Here is a 16,304-nt window from a genome sequence, read left to right as displayed (position 1 = left end):
CTTACTTTGTGCTCGGATAACATAGCATTTTATAGTTTATGCCAGATATAAGGTGGGATGAGGATTTAAAAAGAAAATAAGGACACGCACTAAGATTGTGTTTCTCTTAGAGTTTTTCCCTACATGGCTAAAAGATAAGGAAACAAGACAGAAATGAAGGTAGCCTGGAAATTTGCGTGTCTCGAAAGCTATTTTTGAGTTACATTACACACGACGACTCAGTTACTGCCCAGGGGAAAATAAATAAATAAATAAAAGGTGAGGGCCTCCATTTAGGAGAAGGGCAACTCAGCATGTATCTGTGTTCCTATCAGGAAAAATGAAATCACTTAACATGGCTATAGCGACTGAATTAAAATAGATGGCTGCTTTGTCATTCAATAATGTGATTTGAAATTATGCCAATTAAACCAATTAAAAAAGAGAGAGAATTAAGGAAGTGCCAGTGCAGCCTGTGATGGGATTTCATGTGAATACTAGGTATAACAAATGATTTGGTTATGGACTTCATTTTCTCATGCAGACGCCCTCCATCATTTCAAGAAGGAAGTTTACTGAATTAAATTAGAGCTAATTTCCAGTTATAAGTGAGATGCTTCTCTTCTGTTGATAGTGTTGAAAGGCCCTGAGCTCTAGGACCTAATTAGAAATTCTGAACTGTGATCTTGGACTCCACAGCTCTGTATGAAGAATAAATATCCATATTAGGTGAAGGTCCCTTGGTTTGGAAAACCTGTTCTAAATGCTTTGTTTTTTTCTTAGGAAGAGTGTCTCTGCTTGTTTGTCATTTAACGTCACTCTGAATAGGCTCTGTCAGAGTCATTTGTTTCATATAAGATTCTGAAATGTAGTTATAAATCCATATCGGGTATCCCGTGGACCAGGAGATAATAAAGGATGGGAAAGTTGGAACAGCGATTTTAAGTTAAGAGAATAGTACCTTCGTTTATTTTAATTAGGATAGGCTGAGGCTGTCCAGGGCTTCCTTCAATGCTCCCTGCTAAAGGGAGCATTAAATATGTTTATTGATAGGGAAACACATGTCCCCAAGAAAGACCACGATGATAGCTTTTTTTTTTTTTTTTTTTTTTTTGCCATACGCGGGCCTCTCACTGTTGTGGCCTCTCCCGTTGCGGAGCACCGGCTCCGGACGCACAGGCTCAGCGACCATGGCTCACGGGCCCAGCCGCTCCGCGGCATGTGGGATCTTCCCGGACCGGGGCACGAACCCGTGTCCCCAGCATCGGCAGGCAGACTCTCAACCACTGCGCCACCAGGGAAGCCCCGGTTATAGCTTTTGATACAGAAGATTTATCAAGCTACTACCTCAATGCTATGGGCTGCGGCAGTAACCTTGATATCAAAAGTATCCTTTTTTTGGTTGCTGTGCCATGAATGAAATGGAAGTGATCATCAATTTTAAGCTCCACTTATTCCTGCCATTTTCTTTCTTCGTTTGCCTTTTCTTCCGGCAAACAAGTAGTGGCTTAACACATGCTAGGCAGGCGCTGTGCTGACCAAGTGGCCAGGTCAGCAGGATAAACAGAGGTTGCTCTCCACCAGCCTGGGTCTGGAGAAGGGAGAGGAATGGGGTTAGTGGCAGCACCGCTGGCCCGGGCTGTGCTGACGATATTAATGCTGTGGGGACCCAGCGAAGTGTGTGTGGGAGACGGTAAGGGAGGATGCATCGCAGGAGCCTCCCATCTTCCCCACAAACGGATTCCACTTTCTTGTGATTCAAAGATACTAAGGAGTGATTTAAAGTAGATAATAATGGAAGAGGTTGTGAATGCCCAGAGTGCTTGCTACACTTATGTTCTTCATCACAAAGAAAGTGACTCAAGGAGCCGTTACTCCAGCAGCCCTGCTCGCGCAGACATTTCTGCTCAGGACCTGGGGGGTCTCCTGTGTGGTCCTGGGAGCAGGTCGGCTAGATCTCAGGGTCCATCATGCCCCCCACCCACCGCCCTACTTCCGGCATCAGGTCATAGCTCTGTAAATTGCTCTTTCAGGTTAAAGCCCTTGATAAATGGTGGCGGAGCCTTTGAATTCCCCTCAAATCTGATTATGTTGTAATATCCTGCCGTCAAGTCCTTCCACTTCCATAGAGTGATTTTCGTGTCTAGTGGAGTGATACGTTTCCAAGGAAAAACATTTCATTTTAAATCAGTTAAATTGTATGTGTAACCTCACAGTTCCCAGAGAGGGACCAAAATATTTATTTCTGATTCTGGAAATATTCATCTTGTGCTTTGCACTGGCGGGATTTAGGAAGTCAGTCCCTCCCACTCCCGTACAGATGAGTCGGAAGCCCCCTTTTGGATTCTTCCATGTCTCCCTCCCCGCGTTTGCTGGCGCTGCAGTGACTCAAAGTGGGACAGCCCCGCCGATGATTGTGTCTCAGACCTCAGCTTCGCCTCCACAGCACCCTGCTTCCAACAACCAGTGAGACACGGGGGGTGGGGACCGCACATCACACACAGCACCGCCTTCTGTCCTTTGTTCTCACCCCACTCAAGACCACCACAGATGTTCACTTTACCCAAATTTCACTGGGACACAATATCGAGGGGGCATAGACTGCTCGTGGGGTATCTCCTGAGCTTTATATAACATCTCTGATGACCTCTGGGACCCCTCATTGCACATCCCTAGGAGATGACCCAAAGATGGACTGTGCGAGCAGCAAAAGAAAGTTGCAAATATAGCATGATCCCACTTTTGTTTGAAAAGAAATCTATATGCATATATTAAATGCATCTATATTTATGTATGTGAGCCAAGTGGGTAAGTGAGCACCACTGGGCGGTGAGTGTGTGTTGGGGTCCTGTTGGGGAGTACGCTTGTACTTTAAAAAGACTATTTTATATTCAAATTTTACTCTGACAGTAATGGTATACAAAAAGAGAATCAAGGGCTTCCCTGGTGGCGCAGTGGTGAAGAATCCGCCTCCCAAGGCAGGGGGCACGGGTTTGAGCCCTGGTCTGGGAAGATCCCACATGCCACGGAGCAACTAAGCCCGTGTGCCACAACTACTGAGCCTGCACTCTAGAGCCCGCCAGCCACAAGTACTGAAGCCCGCGCGCCTAGAACCCGTGCTCCACAACAAGAGAAGCCACCACAATGAGAAACCTGCACACCACATCGAAGAGTAGCCCCCACTCGCTGAAACTAGAGAAAGCCCACACGCAGCAACGAAGACCCAACACAACCAATAATTAAATAAATAATAAAAATTAAGTTAAAAAAAAAAAAAAAAAAAAGCGGACCTCTCACTGTTGTGGCCTCTCCCGTCGCGCAGCACAGGCTCCAGACGCGCAGGCTCAGCGGCCATGGCTCATGGGCCCAGCCACTCCGCAGCATGTGGGATCCTCCCAGACCGGGGCACGAACCCGTGTGCCCTGCGTCGGCAGGCGGACTCTCAACCACTGCACCACCAGGGAAGCCCCCAGAGAATCAAGACCTTTTAAAGGAACAAACCCCAAAACACTCATCGGAAATGATGGGGGTCTCTCTATTAGTGTACGTATTAGTTAAAAGCCCTGCCCCTGGAAGCAGGCTGCCCATATTCAACTGGGATGGACACTTAACCTTTCTGTGCCTCAGTTTTCTTGCCTGTAAAGTGGGAATCATAATAGCAGCTATCTCAGAATTATCCTAGTGAAGATGAACAATGTACGTAAAGTGGTCAGAGCCGTGCCTGGCACTCAGTAACAAGAACTGAGGCTCTGATCGTTACTGTTACTAACACACCTTCACCTGGGTGACCTTCTCTGTGTGCAGTGTTGACATGCTGTGTAAGTCCAAGATACGTGGGTGAACAGAGCTTACACTAACAAATCTCCGTAGTGATAAATATCTTCATTCAAAGGCTATTATTTAGTGGTAATATTTTTTAAAGTGCCACAGTACTTTGCATATTTAGATGAGAGCTGCAGGTAGCTAATTATAGGTTCTGACCTGGAGGCTTAAATAGTGTACCCGCCACAAATGGAAATAGGTGAGATGCTCATCCAGCGTTTCTTGCTGCCGTTTTCCAGGATTCTGAGGGAGTTGAAATCATGTTAGGAGTGTGTGCAAGTGGTTTGTTGATATATCGTGACCGACTACGCATCAACAGGTTTGCCTGGCCAAAGGTTCTAAAGATTTCATACAAACGGAGCAACTTTTACATTAAGATCCGGCCGGGAGAGGTAAGTAGACCCCAATTTGCATGTACGTCGGGAAGAAAGTTACCAAAGAGCAAACAAAGATGTAAATTACCTGCTCACACGTTCTGAACATGGCAGGGCATAATGAGTTATAGCTAAATGCCTAAGAGAACTTACTGTAGGTTTGTCCAATAAACAGTAATACATAAGATCTTCTCTTCTTTTTTATTGTGTTGTTCTAGTTTTTCCCCACTGCATACATTAATTGAAAGGCTTTCCTTTTTACATATTTCAGTGGAAAATCAAGGTTCATGAATAATGTTTTGTATTTTTCAAGCTGCGGTATCAAAGAAACTCTTAGTTGCTAAACCTCTTTGTGAATAGAGAATAGATTTCTTCCCATCGGTCCTGTTGATCTGTCTCCGTGTCCCCTCTCTTGTCCTCCAAATCTGATAGTACCCTAAAGGGAATAGCTTAGAGGTAACATGCATCAAAGTATAAGAAAGAGTAGAACAAGTGACACCGGGTATAAATTATGCAAGTTCTGTAGCCTAATGTATATCTCCCCTTTGTTTTTCAATCAGAGAGGCTAATGAAAGAATCAAAATTGTTAATTAATCCTTGCTCCTTAGGCAGGAGCATCCATCCATGGTCAACTTATGTCCCCCTTAGTGGCTTGACATAATATATAGTAAATATCTGCTGTTTTCTCATAATAGATAATAAATATGTCCAAGTTCTAATTAGTATAGTTAATATAATGGAGGCAGTTGAAGCTCTAAGACTGCAGCTCATTTAGTTTCTGAGCATTTTCTGGTACAATAGAGAATTATCTCCTGTCTTCAGAATTAACCTCACCACTGGTGGAAAACACAATTTAAAAATCACCGTATGGAATATAATGTACAGCATGGTGACTGTAGTTCATAACGCTGTATTGTGTATTTGAAGTCGCTGAGAGAGTGGATCTTAAAAGTTCTCATCGTAAGAAAAAAAATTTGTAACTTTGCGTGGTAATAGACATTAACTAGCCTCACTGTGGTGGTCATTTCACAAAATATACAAATATCAAAGCATTATGTTGTACATCCGAAACTAATATAATGCTATATGTCAGTTATATCTCAGTACAAAAAAAGTTTAAAGAATACGACTATAAAGCAAGCAGTCGTGTTTAACGTAAATATAAAATCAAACTTGTCTATGAAGACTGAAATATTCTACGAGCTATCTGAAATTAAAGTCATTTTTTAATATTTCCTAAAGATTGCATGTCTTACGACCAAGATATGTTTGATTTATGAAACATTAAGTGAGCATCTATATATTGCCAAGCACTGTGTTGGGCATTGAGAATAGAAAGACAAATACGACCTTGTTCCTGTCCTATAGGGAGTTTGTGTTCAGCAGAGAAGACTCACACACTTGCAGTTACAGCATCACGATGCAAGTGTGATAGTATTCCGTAGATGTGAAATGAGCGTAGGTGTCGTGAGGGGCCAGAAGGGGAAGTTGGAGCAGTGCATCATGAGACCATAGTGAGCCATGGGAACTTTAAACTGGGATGTGACATACTCGGTGGATATTTTGGGATGAAATTCAGCAACTTAGTAATGTGATGTGATAGGACCTAAACTAGGGCAGAGGCTGTGGGAATAGAATGGAAGAAGCACATTTGAGAGAGAGGTTTCAGAGGCAGAACCAGTAGGTCCTGGAGACAGGATGGGGGAAAGATCAAAAGAGAAAAGAAGAGGGCTTCCCTGGTGGCGCAGTGGTTGAGAGTCCGCCTGCCGATGCAGGGGATGCGGGTTCGTGCCCCGGTCTGGGAAGATCCCACATGCCGCGGAGCGGCTGGGCCCGTGAGCCATGGCCGCTGAGCCTGCGCGTCCGGAGCCTGTGCTCCGCGACGGGAGAGGCCACAACAGTGAGAGGCCCACATACCGCAAAAAAAAAGAGGAAAGAAGAGAGTCCAGGATAATCAGAGGGTTTTGGGTTTGCATGAGCGAAGTCAATGGTGATGATATTACTAGAGAGAAAAAGGGAGAATTTCAGAAAAAAAGATTGAAGTTCCTTTTGGGACAGATTTGGCGGGGGGGGGGGGTGATCCTTGCATAGTAAGAAATACAAGATTTAAACAGTGTCATCAGCTGTATAATACATTTTATTCAAAGCCTTAGGTCTGAAAGAAATTACCAAGAACAAGGAAGTTAGAGGGGAAAAAACTCTAAAACAAAAACTCTGGGTAGTACCACTTTTTGAGGGAGGGGTAGGCAGAAAAGGACCAGAGGCAGATGAGGAAAAACAGCCAGAGAGGAGAAGAAGGGCCAGAAACAGTCATGGATGATAAATAAGGAAGATGAGATTCAGGGAGCCTGGTTCACCAGCAGTGCCAGACGGGACAGAGGAGGTGCTCGGATGAGAACTAAGGAAAGTGTGTTGAACTTGATGATCAGGTCTTGTCGCGGCAGTAAGGGTTCAGGAAAGAGCTAGAGCCCCTGGCAGGTAGCAGCAAGGTGACGAGTGAAGTAGCAGCGGCTTCCCTTCTTGACACTTAGCAGTGATTCTGGTTCCGCAGAAACACGCTCAGAGAAAGTCGTTTCCCCCCCCCCTTTTTTACAACCATATTCATAGGCTGAGAAGAATGAGTGAGAAGGAATTACTGGTGGCACGAAGGCTCTGAAGCGGTCGGAAGAAGTGGATACAGAGCACAGAGAGAGAGACAGAGAAACGTTCAAAAAGTGCTGGGATCTCTCTCATCTTTGTGCTGAGCAAGACAGAGCAGTAAGAGAAACTTCCCGGCTTCCCGCTTCTTCTGGGAAGAGCTAGCTGACTCTTCTGTAAAACCCCTGGCCTTAGCATGGCGTGTCATCCATGTGAGATGCAGGATGAATAAATGGAGGATGGTTTAGTCAAGGTCCCTTCCTCTGGCTTGTCAGTTGACTGGGTCCATTGGACGGGGGTGAGTTTCATGACCGTCCCTGGACAGGAACGTCACAGAGGGAGAAAATTGGGAAGGCGACTGCATTTAGAGCCACCCGTGATGTATTTCCCCTTCTCCCCCTGGCCAGTCCCACTCAGTGAACAAGAAACAGAGGTCCGGAATAGCTAAAGTTCACATACCTCGCACAGGACCCCTCCCCTTGGTTCTTTGCTGCATAAATTACTTCTGCTATCGATTATACCAGTAGTCTGGGGGGTTTGGGCTCTTTGGGGAAGGCTTTTACTGTTTAAGATGATTGCCCTCTGGTGGCCTGATGTATCCTGTCTTCAGAAAATAAAAAAAATTTCTTGAATATCTGCCATAGTAATATTAAAATATATTACTCGGGAAGTTAGCTATCTCACCCTGAAAAAGCAGATGGCTGATGGAGTATCATCTGAACTCTACATGCTGAAAAATATGAAAATGTGTTCTCCCGATCCCTGACCTTATACAGTCGGCCCTCCGTATCCCAGGGTTCTGCATCTGTGGATGCAACCAACTGTGGATTGAAAACATTCGGGGAAAAAACTTCTAGAGAGTACCAGACAGCAAACCTTGAATTTGCTGCATGCAGGCAGCTGTTTCCGTAGCATTCACGTTGTATTTCAACTGTTTACCTGGCAGTTACATTGTGTTAGGCATTATAAGTAGTCTAGAGATGATTTAAAGTATATGGGAGGGCTGCATAAGTTATATGCATGTGTAGTATGCTATTTTATGTAAGGGATTTGAGCATTCACAGGTTTTGGTATCCACAGGGGTCCTGGAACCAATCCCCTTTGGATACCGAGGGACGACTGTATAATATTGAGAGATGTTAGCATTTGACCTGATAATCCATATTAGAATGCACAAATAAAAGCAGCAGTATCTGATACCAAGTCATCAAATACCTAGGATGTGCGCATATTTCCAGACCAGATACAAGGAGAAAATGTCATCCTGAGAATGCTGTTTTATTCATTTCTTTGCGTTCCAGCTGAAGTCATGATGTCAGAGAGAAACTATGACGATTAGGCTTAGAAATCAGATCAGGACAAACTGGTCTCTGGAAGGAATACAAATATTCTTCTTTTTTTGCATTTAGTTTTCATAAGATTCATCCTTGTACATGAAACTTTTACTACATGCATATGTGGTTGTCTGTACCTGCAGCATTTTAAGGAGATAGATATGAGATTTTTTTTAATGAGTGAATGTGTATAGCATGAAATCTGTGTATAGCAATTGATTTAGGGAGTAAAGGAAAAATTTGTGGGTGGTATTTTGACTTTGTATATTATTTGCTTTCATGTTATTTATGATTCCAAACTTCACTCTACTCTTCAATATGTCTTTTAAATTTAGTTTGAACAATTTGAAAGCACCATCGGGTTTAAGCTGCCCAACCATAGAGCGGCCAAGCGTTTGTGGAAAGTGTGTGTGGAACACCATACATTTTTCAGGTGGGTAGAGATCATTTTGGTCTTTCCTAAGGAAGAATTAGAATGATTGGAATCACCTACACTGATAAAAGGTTGTTGGAAAGAAGAATGTGACCACAAGATCCTTTCTATTCCTTCACGTTTGTTGCCGCCAGATTTCTTGATAAATCCTAAAAGAACTTCTGACTAAATTAGAAGAATTTTCCTTAATTTGTTGTATACTTATCTGTCTCATCTCCCCTTCATTATCTTGAGAGGTTTTTCATTATTTTTCTAGAACATCCACTTCAGATGTCCAATCCCTTCCTTACTCTTTCAGTAGCTTTTCAATACCATGCACCCCTTTGCCCACATCCAGTAAGTACTAAAGCCCTCAGATTTGTGTCTACAAAGTAATAAATGATCACTGTTCTTCACTAACATCCCCTACTTAATTGCTCTCTGGGTTTGTAGAACCACAGACTCTCCAGTTCCATAGGATGTTCAAATTCATCTAGTCCAGCTCCACCCCTGTTGTGCTTCTAGCCTCTCTACAACATCCCTAGTTGATACACACTGTGTGAAGTGACTTTTTTTCCTTATAAAACCAGGTTCACCGAATGGCAGGTTGGGGGTTCAACCTTGAGTACACAAAGCACTTTACCTTTCGGAACAGAGTAATAAGTTAGCATTCTTAGTATGTGGCTTAATAGTCTTGCTGATGTTTTTCCTTTAATATCTCCAGACTGTTGTTACCAGAAGCACCTCCAAAGAAGTTCCTTACCTTGGGGTCCAAGTTTCGTTACAGTGGCAGAACACAAGCCCAAACCAGGAGAGCTAGTGCATTGATAGACCGCCCGGCCCCTTACTTCGAGCGTTCGTCCAGCAAACGTTATACCATGTCTCGCAGCTTGGACGGAGGTAGGCACTGCTCCCCTTAATGATTGCTAGTGGCTACCGAGCAGCGAGAAACCATCGTGAGCCTCTGATGGACACAGGTACTCTGCGATAGCATGAAAGGAAGAGCACTTGTTGGTCTTCGGCTGAGTGGCACATTTTAACCAACCCCCCTGAAAAGGTGCCTGTGTGAGTCTAATGTCTGTTCTTGGTGGGTTTATATAAAATCACACAAAAGAATGGTACTTGGGGAATGAAGTAGCTTTCATAAGCTGGCACCCTGAATTTGGAGAAGGGTGCTCTCATTCTAAATATAGTAATCACATACTTATAAGTAATTTGTTTCTCTTTTCAGCAGATGGTAAATGATTATCAGGTTGGTTTTAGGTGATTTGTTTCCGAAAGAAAACTGTGCATTAGATTTATCTCTGTTTCTTTAAAAAGGTTATGAATAAAACGTGACTTTTATCAGTCAGTGAATAATAGCTGATAGAAAGGATGACATTCAAATGACAGAGCAAAAGGGCTCTAAGGAAATTGTCCTGGTTAACATTAATTACTACACCAGCTGGACTGGGAGAGCGTTGCTGTGTAAATATTCTGTACCGTGAAGTCAGATGGGTGAGTACCACAGGGAGAGAGTCACTGCATCACTTAGGTAGCATTTTTAAGGCATAATAATGAGTCTTTTGCAGGCTTTTGTTTTGTGGAGCAGTCTTCTGTGGCTGTCCAGAGGTACATGCAGATGTACTTTCTGCTCCAAGACATGGCAGCTGTAGGAAAGTCGGAACCTCTATATCCGTAGATGTGAAACCCACAGACACCGAGGGCCAGCTGTATTCATTGTACTACGTACACCATTTTGTGTAAGGGACTTGAGCATCCGTGGATTTTGCTTATCCACGGGGGCCCCAGAACCATTCCCCCCAGACACCAGGGCACGACTGTGGCCAGACCTCTGCCTCCTAATCCAGGGCTCCTTGGGGGTGAGGTGTTTTATAGGAGACTTATCCTGGGCACATAAAAAGAGAAGTTTCTAGCATGTGTGTACAATTTTAATAATAAGCAAAAGCATAGATAGAAACAAATAAAAGTTACAGGTGCCTGGTATCACCTCCCTCCTGGCCTTTTTTGCTGCCCACTCACCATGGAGTCTCAGTTCTTCCTTCCATTTCGCCAAACCCCGAGGTGGCTTGTAGGGAAGCGAACTCCCTGGATCGCCAGATTTGGAAGACTTCACTGTCCCAAAGGGATACTTAGAGGAAGTAAAAATTGTGTTATTAGTGCTGTATCGTTGTTATAAATTATATTAGCGAAGTAGGAGGAATGCTCGCCTAGCATAGATAAGTTCAGACCGTCTGTCTGTACAGCGGTGGGTGGATGAAGTACTGTCTGCAGGTCCCAGCTTTAGTCATCATCTGTAAGGTGGGATCAAGGCCACCTCTGACAGGTTATTGCGAAGAGTGAATAAGACGTAGGTGAAGGCAGTCTTGTTACAGATGTAATCATAATGGTCTCAGTAGGTATATTGATAATCATTCTTTAGGCTTTTGTGAGCTGGCCTAGGAAGTCAGTCTTACCATTCTCTACCTTCTATAACAATGTCCCGTTTTTAGAATCTCTGAGAGCCAAACTTTTGGGAAAAACTGTTTATTAGGACCGTTTTGAGTCAGATTAAGATAGTGAAAAATTCACATTGACTATGACACTTCTTTTGGCGGCGCCTCATCTCCTCTTCCTTGAAGAGTCTGTGTAAACTAGTGTGTGTTCTCTAAGTCAGTGCTGGAGGAACTTGTGTAGAATCACAGCTTTTTTTCCCCGAATGTCATCCACTCTGTCCTGCGATGTGAACCCGAGGGGACACATTTGTTGTGAATGTTGTTTTCCTTGTGACCTTCTGTGTGATAATGATTGCTGAGAAGACACAAGACAATTGTGAAATCAATGTACTAATTCCATGCTGTCTCTTTCTCCCTGCCCAAAAGTGATGTTAGTATGTGTTGTCTCTCACCCTTTGGGGTCCTGCCAATTCTCGTATGTTTCTCTGAGCTGCTGCTCGGGGGGGCCATGGCTGCATGTTGGAATAGAAACTGCTTTTTGCAAGGTTGCATCGTCTGTTAGAACAGCCTAACAAGCCTTTTAGGAAACTGTGTCTCATATGAGCTTTTTCGTCATCAGTAAGAGATGTAAAATATCTTAGTGAAGGTATTTTAGTAAAACGGTTTACTATTCAAAGGATTTCAGAGCTTTTTCTTACATTTATGTTTTAAATTTCCTGAAATATGAAAGCAGATTAAATTTTGCCTACGATTTGAAAAGCAGCCTTTCTAAATTTCAGTAAATTTTATGGTACCTAAAACCTAAAAGAATGAGTACCAAATTTCAAAAGTCTAACTAAATTAAGCATCTCTTTCACTGAGACATTTTAGCTGAGACGAAAGGCTGGGTGTTCTCTCTTACGTTTGCGTGCTTTGCACTTGCATGAATTTCATTAGCAACGTTTGTCTTGTTTTCCCAAAATACTAGAGATGAATGAATGTATGCATATCGTGGTAGTCTTTTTAAAGCACAGTAGAAATTAAAACATTTCTGCACTTCAGTTGAACAGAGTTACCATCTGAATTCTATAATCTCTGCCCAGTAAATGGTTACTTTTCATTATTACTTGTGTAGCTTTTATATTGTAGAAGCGATAGACTTTCCAAGCACTAATAGTAGTAGTAATAGTAATAATAATAATAATAAAAAAACATTTCAGTGCTCCTTAATGAGTGGCACTTGCAAAGCTCTGTTTAAAGTCAAGTGCGCTAGGGCAGTTGTCTGTCTCCTGTTAGTTGTGGAGCTTGCCCCGAGTGTCTGGTGCTCCGCCAGTTACTCTGTGGGTAACAGCCTCGGTGGCCACTCAGCCCCGCATCCTTCCACTCACCTCCACCCTCACACACATCCTCACCAGAGAGCCTGAGAAGTGGATGGAAATTATTCTGGTGGCTTTGAGAGATGAGCATTGAAATCACGCTTAAACGCACTTATGGGTGACAACAGAAGGATGAATCTGTGGCGTTGCTTAGTTGAGAGTACCTGCAGGGCTGACCTGTCTTTTGAAGAGAAACCTGGTATTTTATGGGGGGATTTTTGCTGTAACGGGAGCAATCGGTGGTGTCTGTCTGTCTTCTGACTTAACTGTTTTGGTCTTTATTTCTCCAATTGTATTTGCTTTTAGCATCAGTGAATGAAAACCATGAAATATACATGAAGGATTCTGTGTCTGCTGCAGAGGTTGGTACTGGCCAGTACATAACAACAAAGGGCATCTCTCAGACCAACTTGATCACCACTGTGACTCCGGAGAAAAAGGCAGAGGAGGAGCGGGGCGAGGAAGACGACAGACGGCAAAAGGCCGAGGAAGCCACACCCGTCGCTGCCGTACGGCCCGAGGGAAAGGTACATCTCCCTGCTGTCTCCCCGACCTGTGCACTCTCTAAAGAACTCCTGAATAAGACTGAGGACGTAAGCCAGGAATGTGAATAAGACTTAGGCTAATCCGTATCTCGGCATGAGTCACCTTCGTGTTGTCAACTTTTAAATTAGTATGTCCTCTGTCAACACTTTTCCTCTGCAAAAGCCCTTTCTAACTTTCGGGAAATTCTTATTGAACAACTGAGGTGCTACGTGAGACTTTCAGGACAGCTGTCCTGTCTGTAGATCTTAACAATACGTTTGGTAGTGAATTACACTTTTCTGTTTGGGCTCACAATTCAGAACTGTCACTAAAGCCGTTTTCTTTGTTTCTGGCCCCATCCTCCTACCCAGGGCTGTGTGTTTGTCTAGATGCACAGTAATTGCTTTGCCCTTCTTCTGACCGCTGGTAGCTGAGTGACCACAGCCTGCATACTTATACACTGTTTCCACTGTTTGTTTCTCTCTCTCAGTCTTATCATCTTAACCTAACCATCAGAGTAGCCAGTGGATGTGTTTTGGAAAAGGGATATTAAGGCCGAAGTTTGCAAGGGAAGACGGAGGGCGAACTTGGCAGTAATTTTTCCAGGGTGTTTTATTCATTGAACTTGGTCACTTCATTTCATCCAAAAGTCAATTTATTTTTAAATATTATGTTTATTTCTGGAGGTCCATCACTATAAAGCAACTTTTCAGGAAAATGAAAGTCAAAAAACATGTAGACAACCTGCTTCTGGTTCGGGATTTTGTATGTCGCAGAGCAGCTCCCTAAAAGTCAAAGAACATGCCGGGAGGTTTATACATAATAATAATGGAAAAACAAGAGTGGGTCTTGGAATGTACAGAGTACAGAGTGAAAGGAAACAGCAGAATAAAAATGCCGTATAACTTAGAGGTTATGCTAAAACTTAGGTAAATTTGATTCAAAAGTGCTCTTTTGCACGTGGGCTCTTCAAATGCAGAGTACGGGGCAGAGAATCAGCTGGGACTCTGTAGAAAAATGCTCCTTTGGATAAGAATTTAACAGTGACCTCTAAATGGGCAGATTGGCAAACGTACCATCATTCTGTTTATGTTAGACTATCCCAATGACCCAGTCCATCATCCTTTTTTAGGGTAAGATTATTTTTTTGCCAAACACAAAAATAAAAACAGGATAGGACATAATGCAAGGATATTTGGATCACTTTTGCTGTTAAAATGCGCTTTGTTCTGAATTTTGTTTTTACACTCTTTTCGTTTAAGGCGGGTTCTAACTAGGTCACGATCAGAAGATGATATACTTGAAAAGCCAATGTGTCCCATGATTTCTGAAAGTCGCCCAGGCCAACACTCCATTCTGAGGGATGTGTAAATATGATTAAGTGCCCCATAAAAGTAAATGACTTGTTTGCTCCATAAACGATCCACTCCCACTTTGTTTGATTTTAAAAGATCAGCGATTTGTTTACATGAGATGGAGCCCTAAGCCAGCATCACTGGGTGCCTTTTATGCCATGGGAGATTAGAAAGACCAAGAAGACTGTTCTCTTAGAGTCGGAGCCTCTGAGAAGCCAGCACTGTGACCCTGATGCCTTCTGAGAGGCCGTGGCTGAGGCCTTGTGCTGAAGGAGGTGAAGGGCTGTCTACATCTCCCCTGCTGCAAAGCTGTCTTTAAAAACCACTCTAGGGCTTCCCTGGTGGCGCAGTGGTTAAGAATCTGCCTGCCAGTGCAGGGGACGCAGGTTCAAGCCCTGGTCCGGGAAGATCCCACATGCCGCGGAGCAGCTAAGCCCGTGAGCTACAACTACTGAGCCTGCTGCACCCTAGGGCCCATGAGCCACAACTACTGAGCCCGCGTGCCTAGAGCCCATGCTGTGCAACAAGAGAAGCCACCGCAATGAGAAGCCCGCACACCACTACTAGAGAAAGCCTGGCGTAACAACGAAGACCCAACACAGCCAAAAAATAAATAAATAAAATTAATTTTTTTAAAAAAGCCGCTCTAAAAACCACTCTAATCAGCAACATGGAAGATGAAGCCGTCGTTTCATTCTTCTCTGTCTTCAAAAAGTAACGTAGAGGGCGCTTATTTTTTAACCAAGATGAAAATGTATTACTGAAAATAGTTCTTAAGCGACTGGTCCCTAGATTCCTCTGAGAGGAGGTGTGTTTCCCCACTAACAATCACCCCAGCTGACGGGGCAGCCTCCACGGGCAGAAGGCGGCTTGTAACTTGTACATTATTCTCAGCTCAGTGAGATTTGGGCAGCGTCTTGTTTAAGACACAGTGTTTAATGTCCGATGTGAGTATTAGGAAAAGACATACTTGTCTGATACCGAAAAAGACACTTCTACATTCTACTAGATCCATGATATAATTTTATTTGTGCATTTTCTTACCCTCTGTCTCTATATTTACCAAGCCAGGGTTGGATTACCATCACAAAGCAGACCAGATAATGTCCATGCTCTCAGGACACTAGGCAGAAACACGCATGTGAGTACACACGCAGACACACACACACGAGCAGAAGTTCAGTCATCTTCAGGCTCCAGGTGACCTTGTCTTGAACTCGGCTATAGCAGCTTCCACGCTGGCCCTGGGTCCTGTTTGGCATTTGCTTGTCTCTCTCCCACCCCTCTCACTCAGCATCCCTCCACCACCTGCAGAGAAAGCTGGCTGTGGTCACGGAGACTGCGGGGACCAGGAAGGGTGTAAAGAACCTTACTTGCCCTGCACAAGCCTGCATGCCTCTCCCCAGGAGCACTATTGTGGGGTTGCCTGCCTTGATCGTCCCCTTAAGGACTCAAACCAGGCGGCTTAAGCCTACGGCTCCTCTAAGAAAAACCGGAAGGTGGGGGAATTGTATCTTTCTATTATTTGTGGACCACAAGTAATGCAAAGTGAGTGCTGATGAACCGCATCACAAGAAGACACATCCTTTTTTGCTAGTTAGCTTGTTAGAAACCACTTCTTTAAGCTCGCCCGTGTACATTATGGGTAAGGGGCCAAAACAGTAGTTTTCAGAAGAGCCTCGGTGCTTTATGGACAGGTAAGGTTCCTACGGTGCTCACTGTGGAATTAACCTAATTGGAGCTGCTTATGGGTAGGAGTGGGGTCAGAAACTTCGTGATTTGGAAACCCACCTGCTTTGGCTATAACTGACTAACCAAGGAAAAGTAACGCTAGAGATTTTGTCTTTAATAATCAAAAATTGGGTTCATTGTCATTTTAATCTAACTGAACCCTAGTAACAGATCTGGTAGCTGGAGATTAGGAGAAGTTATTGAAAGTCTTGGTTTTAAGTTATCAGAGAGTTACATCTGCTCTCGGCATCCTAAAAATTTCTAGAGTTGTTGGTCTAAACAGAAGTTTTGGATCATATGAAACGTAGTCGTTGAGATTACCCACAGATATCTTCGGTTCTGATT

The 16,304-nt window shown here is 43.6% G+C and overlaps 1 protein-coding gene across 10 annotated transcripts in view; it reads left to right on the top strand.

Annotated features, from left to right (window-relative positions):
* The window catches only part of EPB41L3 (erythrocyte membrane protein band 4.1 like 3), a 221,909-nt gene that overhangs the window by 175,579 nt on the left and 30,026 nt on the right, over positions 1-16,304 (top strand). For all 10 annotated transcript variants that reach the window (XM_032602978.1, XM_032602982.1, XM_032602975.1 and 7 more), the window contains exons 9-12: positions 4,041-4,193; positions 8,482-8,579; positions 9,283-9,458; positions 12,655-12,875. In XM_032602978.1, the coding sequence (XP_032458869.1) occupies positions 4,041-4,193; positions 8,482-8,579; positions 9,283-9,458; positions 12,655-12,875 (648 nt within the window). The remainder of the gene's footprint in view (positions 1-4,040; positions 4,194-8,481; positions 8,580-9,282; positions 9,459-12,654; positions 12,876-16,304) is intronic.

This window comes from Phocoena sinus, chromosome 14 (assembly GCF_008692025.1).
Source record: "Phocoena sinus isolate mPhoSin1 chromosome 14, mPhoSin1.pri, whole genome shotgun sequence".
In the NCBI taxonomy this organism is placed as follows: domain Eukaryota; kingdom Metazoa; phylum Chordata; class Mammalia; order Artiodactyla; family Phocoenidae; genus Phocoena; species Phocoena sinus.
This window is presented reverse-complemented; position numbering and strand designations above follow the sequence as displayed.